General features: G+C 41.4%; 1 protein-coding gene across 1 annotated transcript in view; it reads left to right on the forward strand.

Annotated features, from left to right (window-relative positions):
• CDIN1 (CDAN1 interacting nuclease 1) overlaps positions 1-20,498 on the forward strand; it is a 198,682-nt gene extending 178,184 nt beyond the window's left edge. Inside the window, exon 11 of the mRNA XM_065403293.1 lies at positions 20,363-20,498. Coding sequence (XP_065259365.1) covers positions 20,363-20,498 — 136 coding nt within the window. The remainder of the gene's footprint in view (positions 1-20,362) is intronic.
• Positions 20,499-20,833: the final 335 nt, after the last annotated feature.

Genomic DNA, 20,833 nt, shown 5'->3' on the forward strand with positions numbered 1-20,833 from the left:
GCCAATCCGGTATAAAAATATAAATTACTTTTTTCCATAGCTAAAAGATTTACCCTTCTCAGGGGGAAACTAACCCTTTCCAGGGGGAAACTAACCCGTACCTGGGGGAAACTTACCCTTTCCAGGGGGAAACTTACCCGTGCCTGGGGGAGACTACCCTTACCAGGGGGAATCTAACCCTTACCAGGGGGAGTCAACCCGTACCTGGGGGAGGCTACCCTTACCAGGGGGGCATCCATGTGGCACCATATGGGGCTGCCCAACCCCGTCCCACACTCCACTGAATGTGGGATGTGGGTTCGTCCTCCGCAATCCGCCTGGCTATCCAAGCCAGTTACCGACTCTCACCACGAGGAGGTAGCGGTTGGACTTGCAATCCAGAGGCTTTCCTCAAAGAGGGGTCCCAAACAGCATAATGTCGAGCTCTAACGGGCGTGTGAGAAAAGGCTCAGATCTTGGTAGGGGTTGCCCCTATTGACAAGCCTCTCTGTTCCTTGTCCCCTAACTGCCCCCTCCTAAGACCCCCCCCAAATGCCCCCCAGCACCCTACCCCCTACCTGTACCCTGACTGCCCAAAACCTTATCCACATCCCCACCCCCAGAAAGCCACCCCCGAACTCCCGACCCCCCCCCCGTCTCTTGACTGCCCCCTCCAGAACCTCCCTGTCCCTTCTCCGACCCCCTGGCTCCCTTGTTGTTGACCTTCGCCTAATGTCTCTGTGAGCTTGCTCAGGAACGGCCTGAGCCGCTCGTCCTGGCACGCTGGGGAGCAGGGGAGGAGCTCCAGACTGCCGGAGGCGATCTGCGAACGCAGGGAGGGAGTGATCTCTGCAGCAGGGGAGAGGAGGAGGGGCTCTTTCTGGCTGTCGGAGCCCCATGTAAGTGGCACCATCCGGACGGCTGCCCTGTTAGCCGCGCGCGCTCTGCATGGGGGGGGGGGAAAGTCTGGACATCTACAAATTCCCCCCGGACGCTATTTTTAGCTCAAAAAGTCGGACATGTCCGGGGGAATCTGGACGAATGGTAACCCTATTATAAAGGGGAACAGGGTTGGACAGGATCAGCAGCACAAGACCATGTAAATTAACTTTTTCTCCTTTCTTCAAAAAGAACAATTAATGCCATCTTAAAAGTCTGTCAAGCAGGGGTTTTCCCCCTATAAATGACTCTTTGTAGCTAAATGGAAAGGGAATAACAGAAATTGTTAAAATGAAAGCTTTACTTAATACTTTAAGTTTTGATGCTTTAATTGCATTTCTTCTTTTTACTGTGTGCTTAATAGAACACTTAAAATATTTTTAATGGTGGTTGTTACCATGGGAGTTAGCCAGCAAAACCCTGAGCCACAAATAACTTTAATGTTGTAACAGTAAACAAGGGTTTTATTAACATCTTAACTAGTATTGGGCCTGAGACACATCCTTCTAAACTTTGAAATAATGCATAGTATCTCAAAATTTGAGTAATCTGTTAATAATAATTTGCACTTCACTACAAGGATTGCATTTTAATACAAGGGCCTCTCAATCACAGAAACAATAACCCTCACAATATCTCTGTGAATTAGGTAATAACTCATTTTACATATGGGTAAACTGAGGCATAAATAGATTAAGTGATTTACATAAGATCATGCAGCAATTAAATAGTTTTGAATCCAGCTACCCCTCTGCTATCATCTCTCGACACACTCTGCTCGTCTAATTACTCCAGAAAAGGTATTTCGAGTAATGTGATTTTACCATGTTGCAAACTGTTGGGTCAATTCTAGTCTCAGACCTGGAATATGACATGTCACTGCTAATCTTGACAAATCTGCTATTCTATTTAGATCCTCCTCACAAGTGGTGGTGGTTTTTTCCCAAGCTAACCACATAAACCAATATCTCCTGCATATCTCTAGTTTGAAAACTTTATTTTAACGCTGTGCTAACAAACTAGTCCAGTATGGTACAAGCCCAAAGAGGTAAAATAAAATAATTTGTGATTTATTTATTTTTTGGACTGGTAACTTTACTCCACTGAAAAAGGTGATTAATGTGCAAATAAGCCTAAATAGCATTATAAATTTGTCAGAAGAGGAGCTATGTTGTAAGTCCACATAAAATGTTTTTATTTATGTTTTGAGGCCCAGGAGAGTTTTTAGTGATAAGGAGTATCAGCAACAATAACTCTCATGCCACTCAGTGGTGTTCTTCTTTTCTGAATAAAAGGTAGAAATTGATACAATTTTCCATCTTAAGTGCAGGGGGGAAAACGACTGACAGGTTAGGATTGTGCTGTGTAGGGCAGTGTTTCTCAACGTGGGGGTCATGGGACGGGTTAGGGTGATCACAAGTACAGGGCCAGCATTAGGGGGTGACAAGCAGGGCAGTTGCCCGGGGTCCTACCCCACTGGGGGCCTTTGAAGCTAAAGGACGGGGGGGGCTGAAGTATGTAACTTAGCTTGGCATGGGGCCCCGGGCAGTTGTCCTGCTTGCCACTCCCTAACGCTGGCCCTGAGTATTCATAATTTACTTAATGATATTTGAGGTAGAGGGTCACAATTTTTTCAAGTCTTAGTAAGGGGATTACTTTTTTTTTTTTTTAAGTCCAAAGGGGGTCACCAGCAAAAAAAGGTTGAGAAACACTGGTGTAGAGTATTACGTATCAAACAGGAGACAGACTGGAGAGTCCCAGGCACTGGAGGTAACACATTCAGAATGAAATGGGAGAATGCCAGACACAGCAGAAGTCTGCCAACAGATTCCAAAGGAAGCAAAGATATCCGACGTGGAAGAAGGCATTTGCTTCCCTTCTGGATGGATGTGTGGTGCCACAGTAATGGGCAGCACCGTTGGAGAACAGATGAGGCAAACAGGTGAAGAAGATAAAGATTGGTTTTCCCTTCTTGCATGAGTTTAAGTTACTGGTGTGGCTCATGCTTATGCACAATTCTGTGTTTAAGTGTAAAATAGTTCTGCCTGTCAATTATGTGCAATAGTATATTTGGCAGTTAAACTGCTAAGGAACATAGTGTGAAGTTGCTCAGCATGATTTGCTATCCAGTCTTGGACTAATTCTATGATTTGGGAAGTTGGAAGCACAAACGAGCTGTGTTCCATTTGTTAGTTCATCTGTTCTATTGTTTGTTTTATTGTATATTCATGTGTAAGGATTCTAAATTTTATCTATCTATCTATCTATCTATATATTTAATATAAAATATCTTGGAATATCCTCTTCAGTGCTGATTCTGGGAACTACATTCGGCAAGTTGGGTATTTACTCATATAATGCATTCATCCATTGAAATGTTTTGCTATCATAATTTGCGGATCAACTTTTCAGATTAGCAGCATAATTTCACAACATTTTTTTTTAAATAAACCGTGGAGTAAGCAGTTCAAAATATCCTGTTAAATACAATTTACTACTCTGGCAGGGACCGAAGCCTGATCAACAGCTGTATAAAAAGAAAGGGATTTCTGCAAACACAAGGCACTCACAGATTATTCAGATATCATCTTGCACTGGCTTTAGGACAGCCTGTTAGTTCAAGGCCTAAAAAAAAACCAGTATTAATCACCTAATGGCAACGTGAGTTGATCAGCACTTTTGGCTGCCTGGATCTAAGTCTAACCTTATTTCAATACCTTGCTCATGTTTTCTGTCACCCAGGATAAGAGGCAGTTTGCAGGTAGGCATTCCTTTAAAAGAAGAGTGTTACAAGCATAACCAAAGGTTTAAAATAACTTCTCTCGATGCAGATATATAGCTTAAAACTTGTAGAAATCAAACAATAGTGAGCTCGGTCTGCAGTCTTTGCATTGCAACTAATAGACATTAAGGTTTCTCAGTGAAACTACAGAATAAGTAAGAGCCTCAAACAGCATTGTTTTATTGTGTGGGTTTTAATCAGAAAGTAGAAATTTGGCAGGATCTTAGGGTACGTCTATACTTACCTCCGGGTCCGGCGGTAAGCAATCGAGCTTCTGGGATCGATCCCGGAAGTGCTCGCAGTCGACGGGGGAGCCTGCCTGCCGCGTCTGGACCCGCGGTAAGTTCGAACTAAGGTACTTCGACTTCAGCTACGTTATTCACATAGCTGAAGTTGCGTATCTTAGTTCGAAGTGGGGGGTTAGTGTGGACCAGCCCTCAGTCTTCCCCAAATATGTTTACTTTGACATTGGCTCCTTCAAAAATAAATATAATAATTGTATAACTCAGTGAGTAACCCTTAGTCACCTTCTCGAAGGACAATAACTGAATAACTCTTGCAGAGCCTAACTTGGAGTGGTAAAATGGATGGCAAGCATGTGATAGGTCACATGATTGGTAATTAAATGATGGGTGGCAGGAAGGAAAAGTGCTGCTGCTTTGGATGGGTTTATGTTTTGTAAGTCCCATGTTACTGTGTTTTCAAATGTATAGTGAGGAAATGCAGAACCCTGGAAGACATCTTTCAGTGTGAAGTCCCTTTTAGACTGCAATCTAAATAAATAAACATGACAGAATAATATAAAACATGCACACACACACACACACTCTACTGAAAGCTCTCAGAATTTTTTGGAAGTCATTTTAGAAAGTTTTCTGATAGTTCTGTTGTCAACTGTGCAACTAGTTACATCTCTTTTACTGCTTTAGGTTGTTTAGGAACGGTGCCCTGAGCTGACAAGGATACACAGTACATCACATTTCTCTTTTAGACAATCATAGACTTCAGGGTCAGAAGGGACCATTATGATCGTCTAGTCTGACCTCCTGCACAACGCAGGCCACAGAATCTCGCCCACCCACTCCCGTAACAAACCCCTAACTTATGTCTCAGCTATTGAAGTCCTCAAATCATGGTTTAAAGACTTCAAGGTGCAGAGAATCCTCCAGCAAGTGACCCATGCCCCACTCTGCAGACGAAGGCGAAAACCCCCCAGGGCCTCTGCCAATCTGCCCTGGAGGAAAATTCCTTCCCGACCCCAAATATGGTGATCAGCTAAACCGTGAGCATGTGGGCAAGACTCACCAGCCAGACACCCAGGAAAGAATTCTCTGTAGTAACTCAGATCCCACCCCATCTAACATCCCATCACAGGCCATTGGGCATATTTACCACTAATAGTCAAAGATCAATTAATTGCCATACCATCTCTTCCATAAACTTATCAAGCTTAGTCTTGAAGCCAGATAGGTCTTTTGCCCCCACTGCTCCCCTTGGAAGGCTGTTCCGGATCTTCACTCCTCTGATGGTTAGAAACCTTCGTCCAAGTCTAAACTTCCTGATGGCCAGTTTATATCCATTTGTTCTTGTGTCCACATTGGTACTTAGCTTAAATAATTCCTCTCCTTCCCTGGTATTTATCCCTCTGATATATTTATAGAGAGCAATCATATCTCCCCTCAGGCTTCTTTTGATTAGGCTAAACAAGCCAAGCTCTTTGAGTCTCCTTTCATAAGACAGGTTTTCCATTCCTTGGATCATCCTAGTAGCCCTTCTCTGTACCTGTTCCAGTTTGAATTCATCCTTTTTAAACATGGGAGACCAGAACTGCACACAGTATTCCAGATGAGGTCTCACCAGTGCCTTGTATAACGGTACTAAGACCTCCTTATCTCTACTGGAAATACCTCGCCTGATGCATCCCAAGACCACATTAGCTTTTTTCACGGCCATATCATATTGGCGACTCATAGTCATCCTGTGATCAACCAATACTCCAAGGTCCTTCTTCTCTGTTACTTCCAACTGATGTGTACCCAGCTTATAACAAAAATTCTTGTTATTAATCCCTAAATGCATGACCTTGCACTTTTCACTATTAAATTTCATCCTATTACTATTACTCCAGTTTACAAAGTCATCCAGATCTTCCTGTATGATATCCCGGTCCTTCTCTGTATTGGCAATACCTTCTACCTTTGTGTCATCCGCAAACTTTATTAGCACATTCCCACTTTTTGTGCCAAGGTCAGTAATAAAAAGATTAAATAAGATTGGTCCCAAAACCGATCCCTGAGGAACTCCACTAGTAACCTCCCTCCAGCCTGACAGTTCACCTTTCAGTATGACCCGTTGTAGTCTCCCCTTTAACCAGTTCCTTATCCACCTTTCAATTTTCATATTGATCCCCATCTTTTCCAATTTAGCTAATAATTCCCCATGTGGAACCATATCAAATGCCTTACTGAAATTGAGATAATTAGATCCACTGCATTTCCTTTGTCTAAAAAATCTGTTACCTTTTCAAAGAAGGAGATCAGGTTGGTTTGGCACGATCTACCTTTTGTAAAACCATGTTGTATTTTGTCCCAATTACCATTGACCTCAATGTCCTTAACTACTTTTTCCTTCAAAAATTTTTCCAAGACCTTGCATACATCAGATGTCAAACTAACAGGCCTGTAGTTACCCGGATCACTTTTTTTTCCTTTCTTAAAAATAGGAACTATGTTAGCAATTCTCCAGTCATATGGTACAACCGCTGAGTTTACAGATGCATTAAAAATTCTTGCTAATGGGCTTGCAATTTCATGTGCCAGTTCCTTTAATATTCTTGGATTAAGATTATCTAGGCCCTCCGATTTTAGTCCTTTTAAGCTGTTCGAGTTTGGTTTTAACCTCGGATGTAGTAATATCTACCTCCATATCCTCATTCCCATTTGTCATCCTACCATTATCCCTAAGCTCCTCATTAGCCTCATTAAAGACTGAAAAAATAACAGGAGTACTTGTGGCACCTTAGAGACTAACAAATTTAAATTAGTCTCTAAGGTGCCACAAGTACTCCTGTTATTTTTGCGGATACAGACTAACACGGCTGCTACTCTGAAACCTGTCATTAAAGACTGAGGCAAAGTATTTGTTTAGATATTGGGCCATACCTAGATTATCCTTAACCTCCACTCCATCCTCAGTGTTTAGCGGTCCCACTTCTTCTTTCTTTATTTTCTTCTTATTTATATGGCTATAGAACCTTTTACTATTGGTTTTAATGCCCTTTGCAAGGTCCAACTCTACATGGCTTTTGGCCTTTCTCACTTTATCCCTACATGTTCTGACCTCAATAAGGTAGCTTTCCTTGCTAATCCCTCCCATCTTCCACTCCTTGTAGGCTTTCTGCTTTTTCTTAATCACCTCTCTGAGATGCTTGCTCATCCAGCTTGGTCTACAACTCCTGCCTATGAATTTTTTCCCCTTTCTTGGGATTCAGGCTTCTGATAGTTTCTGCAACTTTGACTTGAAGTAATTCCAGGCCTCCTCCGCCTTTAGATCCACAAGGTCTTTAGTCCAATCCACTTCCCTAACTAATTTCCTTAATTTTTTAAAGTTAGCCCTTTTGAAATCAAAAACCCTAGTCACAGATCTATTTTTGTTTATCCTTCCATTTAGTTTGAACTGAATTAGCTCATGATCGCTCGAACCAAGCTTGTCCCCTACAACCATTTCTTCTATTAGGACATCACTACTCACCAAAACCAAATCTAAAATGGCATCCCCTCTTGTTGGTTCAGCAACTACTTGGTGAAGGAATCCATCAGCTATCACATCCAGGAAAATCTGAGCCCTATTATTATTACTAGCACTTGTCCTCCAGTCTATATCTGGGAAGTTAAAGTCTCCCATGATCACACAATTCCCATTAGTATTTACTTCATTCAAAACATTGAAGAGGTCTCTATCCATATCCAAATCAGATCCCAGTGGTCCATAGCACAGCCCAAGCACTATCCCAGGGGAGTCTCTAGTAGCTTTCTTCCCCAATGTGATTTTTGCCCAGACAGACTCTGTCTTAGCCATTCCATCACTTCTTATTTCTTTACAGTCTACCTCATCATTGCTATACAATGCTACTCCACCACCTTTGCCTTTATTTCTGTCTTTCCTAAACAACACATACCCTTCAATACCTGTACTCCAGTCATGACTACTATTCCACCATGTTTCTGTCATCCCTATAATATCTGGTTTCACTTCCTGCATCAGTAACTCTAGTTCCTCCATTTTGTTACCTAGGTTCCTCGCATTGGTGTACAAACATCTTAATTTTTGCTGTTTCTCTTCACTCACATTCTTTACCTGATTAGGCACAGTATCACCTATTAGACTACCCTTCCTCCTTATGTCCGTTCTCCTACCCATGGGCATTGGCCTGCTAAACCCAGGGTTGAGTTCAATCCTTGAGGGGGCCATTTAGGGATCTGGGGCAAAAAAATTAGTCCTGCTAGTGAAGACAGGGGACTGGACTTGATGACCTTTTAAGATCCCTTCCAGTTCTATGAGATAGGTATATCTCCATATATTATTTATATTATTATTATTATTTCTTACTTCATTTTCTTCCTTCTCAATGTTAAAATCCGGCGTGGAGATTACCATCTCCCCCAAATTCCTAGTTTAAAGATCTCTTAATCAGTTGTGCCAGCCTCCATACTAGAAGTCTATTTCCTGCCCTACTCAGGTGAAGTCCATCCCGAGTGTCCATTAATGCCTCCCAGTGGCCATACATCCCAAAGCCCTCCTTATAGCACCACTGCCTGAGCCATCTGTTGATCATCATAATCTTGTCACACCTTTGTTGCCCTTCTCTAGGAACAGGCAGAATCCCACATCGAATTTCTTAAGCGTCTTCCCCAGCCTGGCATAGTCTCCCTTGATACATTCCAGCGAGAATCTAGCCTTATCATTTGTTCCCACATGAAGGACAATCAGTGGATTCTTTCCAGCTCCCGATAGGATTCTCTTCAGCCTCAGGTCCACAACCTGTATCTTAGCACCCGACAGACAGCACACCCTTCTGTTCTCTGGATCAGCTCTGGTTACAGGCCTGTCTATTCTTCTCAGTAAGGAGTCCCCAATCATGTAGACCTGCCTTTTCCTGGTGATGGTGTGATTCTCCGGTCTATCCCCTGTTCTCTCTGGCTGCAAGTCCTCTCGATTCCTATTCTCCCTTGCAATCCTCTGCAACCCATCCTGTATCCTCCTGGGACTCGTATTTGGTGTTATCTCCATTGACTCTTCCCCTCTTCCTATAGGACTCACTGCTCTTCTCTTCTTCCTTGCCCTCTCACCTTCAGCGACCACCTGCTGTGCCCCTTCTTCACTTTCCAACTCCGCAAACCTGTTCCTGAGCTCTATTTCTCCTTCACTAGCCCGTCTTTTCCTCTGCCTGATTCTCTTAGTCACATGCTTCCACTGTCCACTTTCCTCACCCAGCAGTTTCCCCTCAGAGTTCTTTGGTCCTGCTTCCATCTGCAAGTCTGAGCTTTTCCCTTCAGCCTCCTCATGCCTTTGCTCCATCATCTGCTCGAACCCCCTTCTAAACTCAACCAGAGTTTCCACCTGCATCTCCAATCCTCGGATCTTTTCTTCCATCAGCTCTATCAGGCAGCACTTCATGCAGACGAAACTCTTTTCAGGTACCCCCTCCAGTATCATGTACATACCGCAGCTTCCACATCCAGTCATCTTCATTGTGTCTTTTAGGGAGTTTTCACTTAAACCTGAATCCAGTTGTCTAGGTGGATAAAGTCCTTGGAGTGTGCTTGCCTCTTTTTTGGGGCACCCTTTTTACCTCTAAGCCTTAACGCCTAACTGGTCATTAGAACTGACTAATTTGCCAGGAGAGCAGAAATAATTAGCATCCTCCAAAATGAGTATGATTGGTGATGCATAATCCATCAAAGGCCAGTGGAATGGCCAGAATCAAGCACAGTTAGACACAAGCACAATAAGAATCATTACCTTTACTGGCCCACTTGCTCCCAAATGTTTTCTTTTAAACCTCACTTAATTACCCAGAAATATTTTGGTACCATCTTACATTCTCATCACCTAAGTTCCAGTACTGCAAAAAGTTTAGTAGAGGCACAGGGGGACATTCACACAGATCTCCTTACAGGATCAAGGCCCAAGTGTCTTAGGCCTCAAGTACTGTACATAACGTTGAAGTCAGTGGGACTTCAGCACAAGCTTTACTGAATCATGCCCTTAATGAGCAAAATCACACACAGTGATCAGTGTCTCAAAGATTTTTCAAGAACAAAATTGTCTTTTTGAGTAAAATTTAGGTTATGACATGAACCAGCGTAAGCCAGAGAAATTAAAAGTTCAGTCAAGACAATTTTTTCTTAACACTCACTGTCCTTGAGCCAACATGCCTTTTCTCTCTCACTCACTATGTCAGCCTTCACTTAAAAAGCCTTGATCCTTGAAAATCTGTGTAACCTTAATATTATTTAATCATAGCTTTTGAAAGTTCATTTCCATGAGAACTATTTAAAAAAATTCTGTCACTGAAGATTATAAAAAATCCTTTTATTTGCCTGAGAGAACAGTTCTCAGATTTGTACGAATTCCATAGGTGAATAATGTATTTTGACAGTTTGTTTATTAAAAATGCATTTTGCAGCCAAAAGTTAAATTGTCTTTATAATATTTTTTAATGACAGTGACTTACACAATATCAGTCCATTCTATCAATATGTATTTATGATTTGTGCTATGCACATTTTAAAATGTCTTTTTAACATTTTTCCTGATATCCACATAAATATCGCATGGCTTATTTTTATTTCTCCGAATGCCTAAAGCATTTAAATCATATTGTAAGTTTGATTAAATGTGGCCAACAAAAATGCTGCATTTTGACTGATGCCTTAACAGCCTTCTCACGCAGCTAAAAGGCTGCTAATGTAAACAAAAGTTCATTAAAATGTAATAGTATTCAACAGAGGCGTGACTACAGGGACACTGAGGACTCCTATTAGTTTCCAGCCACCTTCCTTCTCCGGATAGCCCCGACATTCCACACTCCCATAATCTATTGCCTCGGTGTCCAATACTCATTGAAGATTTCTGCACCCTTTTCAGTACAAAGGAATTTTCATTTCTGAGTTATAACCTCCTTGAAAATGGGGAGACACACAAAAAATTCTTGTAGACATTAAAAGAAAATCCTGGTCCTGTTGCACTTCATTATAGCTCATATTTCACCCCACTGCATAAAGTAGATTTGGTAATTTTACTTAAAGCAGGACAAACCTTGAGACATAATGCATTGTTAAATTGCTCACTGAAGTCAATGGCAAAGCTTCCAACAGTGCTTGATCACTCCCAAAATGACTACCTGTTTCCTAACTGATCTTTCTTCATCAGCTTGCCTTTGCTTTAATGCACCTATTAAGTTAGTGTGTTCTGTTTCTTGAGCTGTGTTTGCAAACCAAAGATATTTTGTTTATTGTAAAGTATTTATTATAAAGTGAGAATATTTATTATGTAATTTAAGGTAGCCGGGACCTAGAATAGGTGTAGCCTTGTGAGGGTTGGACTAGTGATAGATTTATAACATGAACACATATCATCAGCCGGTTATTTGACTTTGCCTAACATGAGAACAACTCCAATAGCTTTTTTTTTTTTTTTTTTAACCAGACTTCAGTAGAGCCAAAAAATATAAATCTATATGATGCCTCGAAGGTAACTTCTATTTGAATTATGGGCTGCCTTGTGATTGGTTCAGGAAATGGACTAGAGGATTACAAAAAGTTTAAGAAAAATATAGTCACTTTCAACCATGTCCAAAGTTTGAAAGTGCCCCTTTTTATGTAAAGGTACCGTAACTTGATTTTTAAAAATATTCATGTTTATTTATATTCAAAAGTAAATCAATCCCTGTGCAACAGAAATTAATTCCCTGCCAAGACACACAAGGCCAGATCTCAGCAGGTGTAAATAGGGCTACCTGTAGGAAAGTCAAGTGGAGCTATACCAGTTTATACCAGCTGAGAATCTGGCCTGCAGTTGTTGGTCTACCAAAATACTCTCAGCCCACACCAAAATTCCTTCCAATAATAAGAATACAAGAGATGTAAGTTTTAGGCATCACTGCACAGGAGATATCTAGATAGATATAGATATAGTTCCAGTGCTTTTAAAGAATTCTGTTAAAATTGTCTTAAAATTTTTTTTATTTATTATAATTTATTTTTATAGGAAACAAGTTATGAAGTGCAGTTGGCCTTGATGTCATTCTAATTGTACACAGTCAGACAGACACATGCATACATGCACATGTACCTTAGATATAAACATACATACACTCACATTTCACTAGGAGAGCCTTTCAGAACGAGAAATTGTTTACATTACTATCTGGGGATACATGAAGTATACAGCCCATCTACAACAAATAAACTAAGACTAAATAAATAAATAAAGTGAAAGTTATTAAAAATGATTACAAGCTGTTTTATATTTCTGCTCAGTATTGAGCTGTGTGTTGAAAATGCATTTTTCATAAAACCACATGCAAGGCTTTTTGATGGTGAAAGACACAACTCCCAGTGCCCACATGTCTGGGCATATCCTTAGAAGCTAGCATGGACCCCATACAGACATTCCAGAATAAAAGACAATTACTAGAGAACAGTTTGTCTTTAAGTGAAGTTGAATGTGTGATATTCCACTCAACCACTTTGATAAATAAATAAGTCTTTTTCCTTTCTAGGACAAAAGTGGTTCTGTAGAAGGGCAAGTTAAAGCCTGATTCACATTTTAAGAACATAAGAACAGCCGTACCGGGTCAGACCAAAGGTCCATCTAGCCCAGTATCCTGTCTACCGACAGTGGCCAATGCCAGGTGCCCCAGAGGGAGTGGACCAACAGGCAATGATCAAGTGATCTCTCTCCTGCCATCCATCTCCATCCTCTGACCAACAGAGGCTAGGGACACCATTCCTTACCCATCCTGGCTAATAGCCATTAATGGACTTAACCACCATGAATTTATCCAGTTCTCTTTTAAATGCTGTTATAGTCCTAGCCTTCACAACCTCCTCAGGTAAGGAGTTCCACAAGTTGACTGTGCACTGTGTGAAGAAGAACTTCCTTGTATTTGTTTTAAACCTGCTGCCTATTAATTTCATTTGGTGACCCCTAGTTCTTGTATTATGGGAATAAGTAAATAACTTTTCCTTATCCACTTTCTCCACATCACTCATGATTTTATATACCTCTATCATATCCCCCCTTAGTCTCCTCTTTTCCCAGCTGAAGAGTCCTAGCCTCAATTAATTCCAAAACCTCCTCTAGTGACACTTCAATCTGTGACAGTTCCTCAGATTTGTCACCTACAAAAGCCGGCTCAGGTTTGGGAATCTCCCTAACATCCTCAGCCGTGAAGACTGAAGCAAAGAATCCATTTAGTTTCTCCGCAATGACTTTATCGTCTTTAAGCGTTCCTTTTGTATCTCGATCATCAAGGGGCCCCACTGGTTGTTTAGCAGGCTTCCTGCTTCTGATATACTTAAAAAACATTTTGTTATTACATTTGGAGTCTTTGGCTAGCCGTTCTTCAAACTCCTCTTTGGCTTTTCTTATTACATTCTTGCACTTAATTTGGCAGCGTTTAAGCTCCTTTCTATTTGCCTCACTAGGATTTGACTTCCACTTTTTAAAGGAAGTCTTTTTATCTCTCACTGCTTCTTTTACATGGTTGTTAAGCCACGGTGGCTCTTTTTTAGTTCTTTTACTGTGTCTCTTAATTTGGGGTATACATTGAAGTTGGGCCTCTATTATGGTGTCTTTGAAAAGTGCCCATGCAGCTTGCAGGGATTTCACTTTAGTCACTGTACTTTTTAACTTCTGTTTAACTAACCCCCTCATTTTTGCATAGTTCCCCCTTTTGAAATTAAATGCCATAGTGCTGGGCTGTTGAGATGTTCTTCCCACCACAGGGATGTTGAATGCTATTGTATTATGGTCACTATTTCCAAGCGGTCCTGTTATAGTTACCTCTTGGACCAGCTCCTGCGCTCCACTCAGGACTAAATCTAGAGTTGCCTCTCCCCTTGTGGGTTCCCGTACCAGCTGCTCCATGAAGCAGTCATTTAAAGTATCAAGAAATTTTATCTCTGCATTTCGTCCTGAAGTGAAATGTTCCCAGTCAATATGGGGATAATTGAAATCCCCCACTATTATTGGGTTCTTAATTTTGATAGCCTCTCTAATTTCCCTTAGCATTTCATCATCACTATCACTGTCCTGGTCAGGTGGTCTATAATAGATCCCTAATGTTATATTCTTATTAGAGCATGAAATTTCTATCCATAGAGATTCTATGGAACATGTGGATTCACTTAAGATTTTTACTTCATTTGATTCTACATTTTACATTTTCTTTCACATATAGTGCCACTCCCCCACCCCCACCCCCCACGCACGACCTGTTCTGTCCTTCAGATATATTTTGTACCCCGGAATGATTGTGTCCCATTGATTGCTCTCAGTCCACCAGGTTTCTGTGATGCTTATTATATCAATATCCTCCTTTATCACAAGGCATTCTAGTTCACCCATCTTATTATTTAGACTTCTAGCATTTGTGTACAAGCACTTTAAAAACTTGTCACTGTTTATTTGTCTGCCCTTTTCTGATGTTTCAGATTCTTTTTTATGTGAATGTTTATCATCTGATCTGGCCCCTACTTTATCCTCTTCCATCCTCTGCTCCTGACTATAACCTGGAGATTCTCTATCATTAGACTCTCCCCTAAGAGAAGTCTCTGTCCGATCCACATGCTCCTCTGCAGCAGTCGGTTTTCCCCCATCTCCTAGTTTAAAAACTGCTCTACAACCTTTTTAATGTTTAGTGCCAGCAGTCTGGTTCCACTTTGGTTTAGATGGAGCCCATCCTTCCTGTATAGGCTCCCCCCATCCCAAAAGTTTCCCCAGTTCCTAATGAAAGTAAACCCCTCCTCTCTACACCATCGTCTCATCCACGCATTGAGACTCTGAAGCTCTGCCTGCCTACCTGGCCCTGCGTGTGGAACTGGGAGCATTTCTGAGAATGCCACCATAGAGGTCCTGGATTTCAGTCTCTTCCCTAGCAGCCTAAATTTGGCCTCCAGGACATCTCTCCTACCCTTCCCTATGTCATTGGTACCTACATGTACCACGACCACCGGCTCCTCCCCAGCACTACACATAAGTCTTTCTAGATGCCTCGAGAGATCCGCAACCTTTGCACCAGGCAGGCAAGTCACCATGCGGTTCTCCCGGTCATCACAAACCCAGCTATCTACGTTTCTAATGATCGAATCTCCCATTACTAACACCTGCCTTTTCCTAGCAACTGGAGTTCCCTCCCCCGGAGAGGCAACCTCAGTGCGAGAGGTAACCCCAGCACCATCTGGAAGGAGGGTCCCAACTATGGGAAGGTTTCCCTCTGCTCCCGTTGACTGCTCTGCTTCCCTGGGCCTTTCATCCTCCTCAACAGCACAGGGGCTGTCTGACCGGAGGTGGGACAATTCTACAGTGTCCCAGAAAGCCTCATCAACATACCTCTCTGCCTCCCTTAGCTCCTCCAGTTCCGCTACCCTGGCCTCCAAAGTCCGTACGTGGTCTCTGAGGGCCAGGAGCTCCTTGCACCGAATGCACACATACGCCACCCGCCCACAGGGCAGGTAATCATACATGCTGCACTCAGTGCAATAAACTGGATAGCCCCCACTCTGCAGCTGGACTTCTGCCTGCATTGTCTCCTAGTTAATGAAAGGGTTGTTTAAGCAAAAGATTTTGAATGTAGTTTGGTTTATAGGTTTTAAGGGGAATAAAGGGACCCCCGCTCCCTTCCCACTCCCCTTCCGAACTCCCTGTTAGCAGCCCCTGTTTGCAAAAGCTCCCTGGTCGCTTGAGCGCTGCTTTATAAAGCCCTGGCCTATGTGAATGCCCCGCCCACTGATTAAGGCTCAGCCACTTACCAGAGGCTTCTAGCTTTCAGACCTTCCTTTGAAGCTCACAGCTTCCAACTGCCAGCCACAGCACACGGTCCTTCAAACAACCAAACAAACAAACAGACAGACTGACAAACACAAGCTCAGCACACAGCAAGTAACCCCCAAACACAAACAAACACACACTACAGACAGTCACTTACCCCAAGGGTGCTGTATTGCTCCTCCTTCACCTGGAGAACTCCCTTGCGAAACTCCCTGTTAGCAGCCCCTGTTCGCAAAAGCTGGTTTTTATTTTGCCGATTTTTATGTGATTTCTTGAGTTAAAATGAGGATTTGTCCATGTAAAATTAGCAATAAAAGAGCATAAACGATTTTTAGGAAAAGGAAGAAACCATCTGGCTTACTATGCCTTCTGCTCCCCCTACTACACCCTGAATTCCACCTTCCTAGTTTTTCACCATACCCCTGTGAAATCCCTCCTTCTTAGGAGCAAAGCTCAGAGTCTCAGGGCTTGTTGGCATGCAAAGAAAGCTGCATTAGTTTAACTAAAGGTTTGTTTTATAATCGATTTAATTAAAACAGTGCAAAAGGCTGTGTGGACACTCTCAAATCAATATAAATCTGGCTTACTTACCTTACATTGATTAGGAATCAGTTTAAGCTAAACCACTTAAGTCACTCTCAGACTGAAATAAGAGTGTCTACAGAGGGTTTTACACTTGGCTAACTATCTGTTTAAAAACTGATTTAAGATAAACCAATTCATCTGTGTGTTCACAAGACCTCAGTGAGGCCCGCTCTCTGATAGCATATTTAATATGTTTATTACCTTCATATGAAATAGTCTTGCCACTGAGTTTTCTCCTATGTGGAGCTGTTCAAAATGTTCGTAACAAAAACCTAAACTAGCTAAAACTCAGCTGTTTTTCTGTTTCCTTTCAAGTTTGAAAAGTCAGCCAATATTTGTTTTTTTTTTTTAAATTGAGCTTCACAAAAACAGGCAAAACTCTAGTTTCATGTTGAGTTTTGGGGTTAGCTTGCACTTGGGATTTACAGGGTGTGAACTGTTGTGAAACAAAACTGAAGAGAAGATTCATACGAGTACCTGTTAACCAAAACTGGAGGTTTACACAGTTCTATTGGGCAAAAGCAAAGTCTGTAGGATTCTGTACCTAGCTACTTAAGAGCTGATGTCTTCTTTGTTGCCCTGAGCTGCACCTTCTCAAAAAATTAATATCCTTCCTGTGGTATAGTGACCTGTATTGCATACAGTATTCCTGATGGAGTCCTGTACAGTGACTATAAAACCATCTTTTGCTTTGTATTCTGAAGATTTTTCTCAGAACTGCCAGGTTGGTCCCACTTTCTGTGGCATGCAGAGCAAGCTCTCTGTCATTTGAACTAGTTCTCCTGTGTAAACCAAAGTTGTCGGCATTGGTCCTGCAAGGAAGGTTAGTCTCCAATGTATTAAATGTTATTATTAATCTATAAATAAGTTTTTAGCCTGACTATAATTTACAGTGTTACGTTTCATTCTCCACACTGTCACATGTACAACTTCAGAAGGAGCAGGAGGGAGTCAAATTAAAAAGGGTGGTTCTTGCTCCTTGCTTGTACTTCCATGCCCCCTCCCCTCCATAAAAAAGGTTAACTGTCTTTTCAAATTAAGGCAACTGTAATTAACCATTGGCATTGTTTGAGATTTGCCAGCTCTGTGTGTTAATGGAAGAGAAATTAGCCCTTAGCAACAGGAGCTCCTCATAGTCAGTGGCAAATGCTTACCAGACCAACAAGTTAATTTTGGTTTTAAGTGCTCCCCTTAAGTCATTTTTTAATATAGTATGGCTTGTATCTGATCATACATATGGTATCTCTGATACACAGTCAGAATATAAAGGATTATACCAATATTATGAAACGATATAGCATGGGCAGGACTAGTTAGCTAATAAAGGTCTAATACAGGATTGAGGGAATAATTTCACTGATTAACTAAAGCCAGGAACCTGCAATTGACTCACTGGACACCCTTAAAAATAAAGTTTTTCATCAGAATTGGCATTTCTGAACCTATTGCTAGTTGCAGCCAATATAATGAAAAGTGTCATTTGTGGCACTGACAGTTCAATAAAAACTGGTTTACAATCCCTTTTGAGTGGGCTTGGACGTATCTATTTTAATGAATAATTGTAATTTCAAATACAAGTTACAGTTTATATGCAAAAAGCAACAGAGGGTCCTGTGGCACCTTTAAGACTAACAGAAGTATTGGGAGCATAAGCTTTCGTGGGTAAGAACCTCACTTCTTCAGTGACAAGTGCCTTTTTACCACATGAGTTTTCAGATAGTTGTGCAGAGTGAAACAAGTCAAGTTTCCTTAAGTACTAGGGAAGAGCAGCTGCTCCTTATCACTGGGTTTTTTACCTGGCAAACGTTCTAGTAATGAACAAGTACCACGTGTATGTATGTTTCATAGCTTCTGACTTGCATGAAACAGTCCATTAAAAATGCAAAATGCATTCTCTTTATGGGTGTATGTGGTTTTGGTCTGGTTTGTTTTTAAAATCTTTCAGGTAGAATATTCACTGCCTGCCCAGTTACATTTTCCTTTTGAAGTGATTGGTTTGAACACACTTCTCTGTAAAAATATTAGGACCAGATTGTGGCAGTGAATCAATGCCTTACATTGGAGACAGCATGAAGCTTCACTACCCCAATGGGAGCACCAGGCAGCAGTGTCTCTCAGCACACTCACCCATTTGCTCCCCCCTGTGGCTGGGCCAGCTGTGTTTGTTGATACAGTGAGGAACAGCAGGCTGTGGCCCTGCATGCACTTCACAGGGCACTAGCCAAAAGCAAGGCTTATGTTCCAGAGAGCACAGGGACTAGGGCGACCAGACAGCAAGTGTGAAAAATCGGGACAGGGGCTGGGGGGTAATAGGAGTCTATATAAGAAAAAGACACAAAAATAGGGACTGTCCCTATAAAATCGGGACATCTGGTCACCCTAACAGGGAAAGCAAATGTTGCTGGCCACCTACAGAGTGCAACTGCTGGGAGAAGGGTGCTGTGCTCTTCCACTCCAGCCACAATCTGACCTATAATACATTTCTAAAGAAACTTCACTTTCTGTCTATATTAGTATGGCTAAATCTGTAACAGTAATAACTTCTTGCGTTTCCATCTGAAAAATCACAGAGCTTTCCAAACTGATATGCAACCTATGTACGAAGAATGCTTCCTTGCTACTGAAATGCACCCACCTCTGGGGTGGAAGGTAGCAGCCATAAAACAGTGCTTAACAACACTACACAACAGTTTTGGAAAGTAACACACAATACCCAATTGAAACTGCAGGGGGAATCCACAGAGTTACTTCCTTTTATGTCTGTTCCATTACATGAGCACATCAAATAGAGTTTTCCTCAGTTCAGTGTTGGAAAGAAACCACCCTAATGAAGCCAGTCTGGCACTACCCACTGTTTTGAGAGCTTCTATTGTCTGCTAAGTGGACTTTCCAGTTATTGTGCATCCCCCGACACACTTTTATTATAATTAAACATTAACAAAAATTGGCTACCATATTGGTGTGAGTACTGAGCACAGCTCTGTGTATAAACCATTAAATGATATTCTATTGAACGTTTTCTTGTACATACAGTATCTAATAGCTCATCCTGCACTGTTGTTTTTGGCAAGTTCACTATAGCATATAATAAATCACAGAAAGAAAAAGCTTTTTGGCCTAACATTGTACAGACTGCTGTAATGTAAGACTACAGAAAGTGGTTCTGTTTTTAGACATCCTTTTACTAACCCAACATTCATAATTTATGATTTCACTGTAAAATTCCTGCAACACTACACCAAAAGTAGTGCTGCCCTTTAATTAAGTGCTCTCAGTAGGAAAAACGTGAAACTGATGTGCAAAACATATCGCTGTACACAATGATTGATAGTGATTACTTCTTTATGAACCCAGCCTCAAGGTCTGAACTTCCTGATGGGTAAAATAGTCCATGGGGCTACTTCCTGAGAGTGCCTAGTGGGGATCAGTCAATGTTAGTAATATCTGAGGAATTCCTGAGGCACGTTTTGGAGACATTGCAGTAGAAACTTTCTATGGACTGTGCTTTGCCTTAACAGTTACTTACTCATTGTAGAGATTATATTTTGAAGAATCATTGTTGATCTTTACTGTACTGAAATTCACATCATCTGAGGTTTTATGTAAACCCATGTATTTTTAATGCTTAAATGTCCAAATCTGAAATAAATGGAGAGCAAGGGAAGAGAGGCTTCTGTATGTATCACACAGTTATTAAATGTTATTACAAAGGCACTTAGGGATCTGCTCTTATGGCTGGTGAGTTATATGTTCACGATGGTAAAACTGTGAACTAAACAAATATTTCAGTTTGCTGTAAGACTCTAAATAGCATTTTTATTTATGAAATCAGATATTACTTAAATGTAAAACAATTCTACCCTGATTAAATTAAAATCTTGGAAATTAAATGTAGGTAAACTGTCCAATTTTAGAATAAAATCAGCAATGCATGTGAATTACTCATTGGCCTGGGACTGTGGACTCTTTTTTTCTTCTGTATATATGATTTTATGTTATATTCTTCTCATTATTTTATAGATTTGGTCCTGGATTAGTCATCTATTGGTATGGATTTATTGAGGAGTTGGACTGCCATCGTGAACGTGGTATCCTGCTAAAAGACTGCTTTCCTACTGATATTGTAACTCTGCGACACAGCATGGCTCAACACTGATGTTGGAAGAGAAATTGGGAGGAAGAGGTGAATCCGGAAGCAATTTTACTTTCCTGCAGTGTAAACTACTGGCAACATCTGCCCTGAACTTCAGCTGAACTCCTGCTGCCTGTGATCACACTACTACCTCTTTAGACAAACATATCAAGAGTTTCTGTTTTGCCTCAGCCCTCTACTGTTGTGAGCGGCCAAAAACTACAGACACAACCCACTCATTATCAGCAGTTCTGTCTCTGTCAAACAGTTAGTTTATAGATAGTTATAATCTTTCTTCCTTCCGGATGGCTTCTCCTTAAATACTGAACAAAAGAAAAAATCTGGAGGCTGAAAGGTGT

Source organism: Emys orbicularis, chromosome 4, assembly GCF_028017835.1.
Source record: "Emys orbicularis isolate rEmyOrb1 chromosome 4, rEmyOrb1.hap1, whole genome shotgun sequence".
Taxonomy (NCBI): domain Eukaryota; kingdom Metazoa; phylum Chordata; order Testudines; family Emydidae; genus Emys; species Emys orbicularis.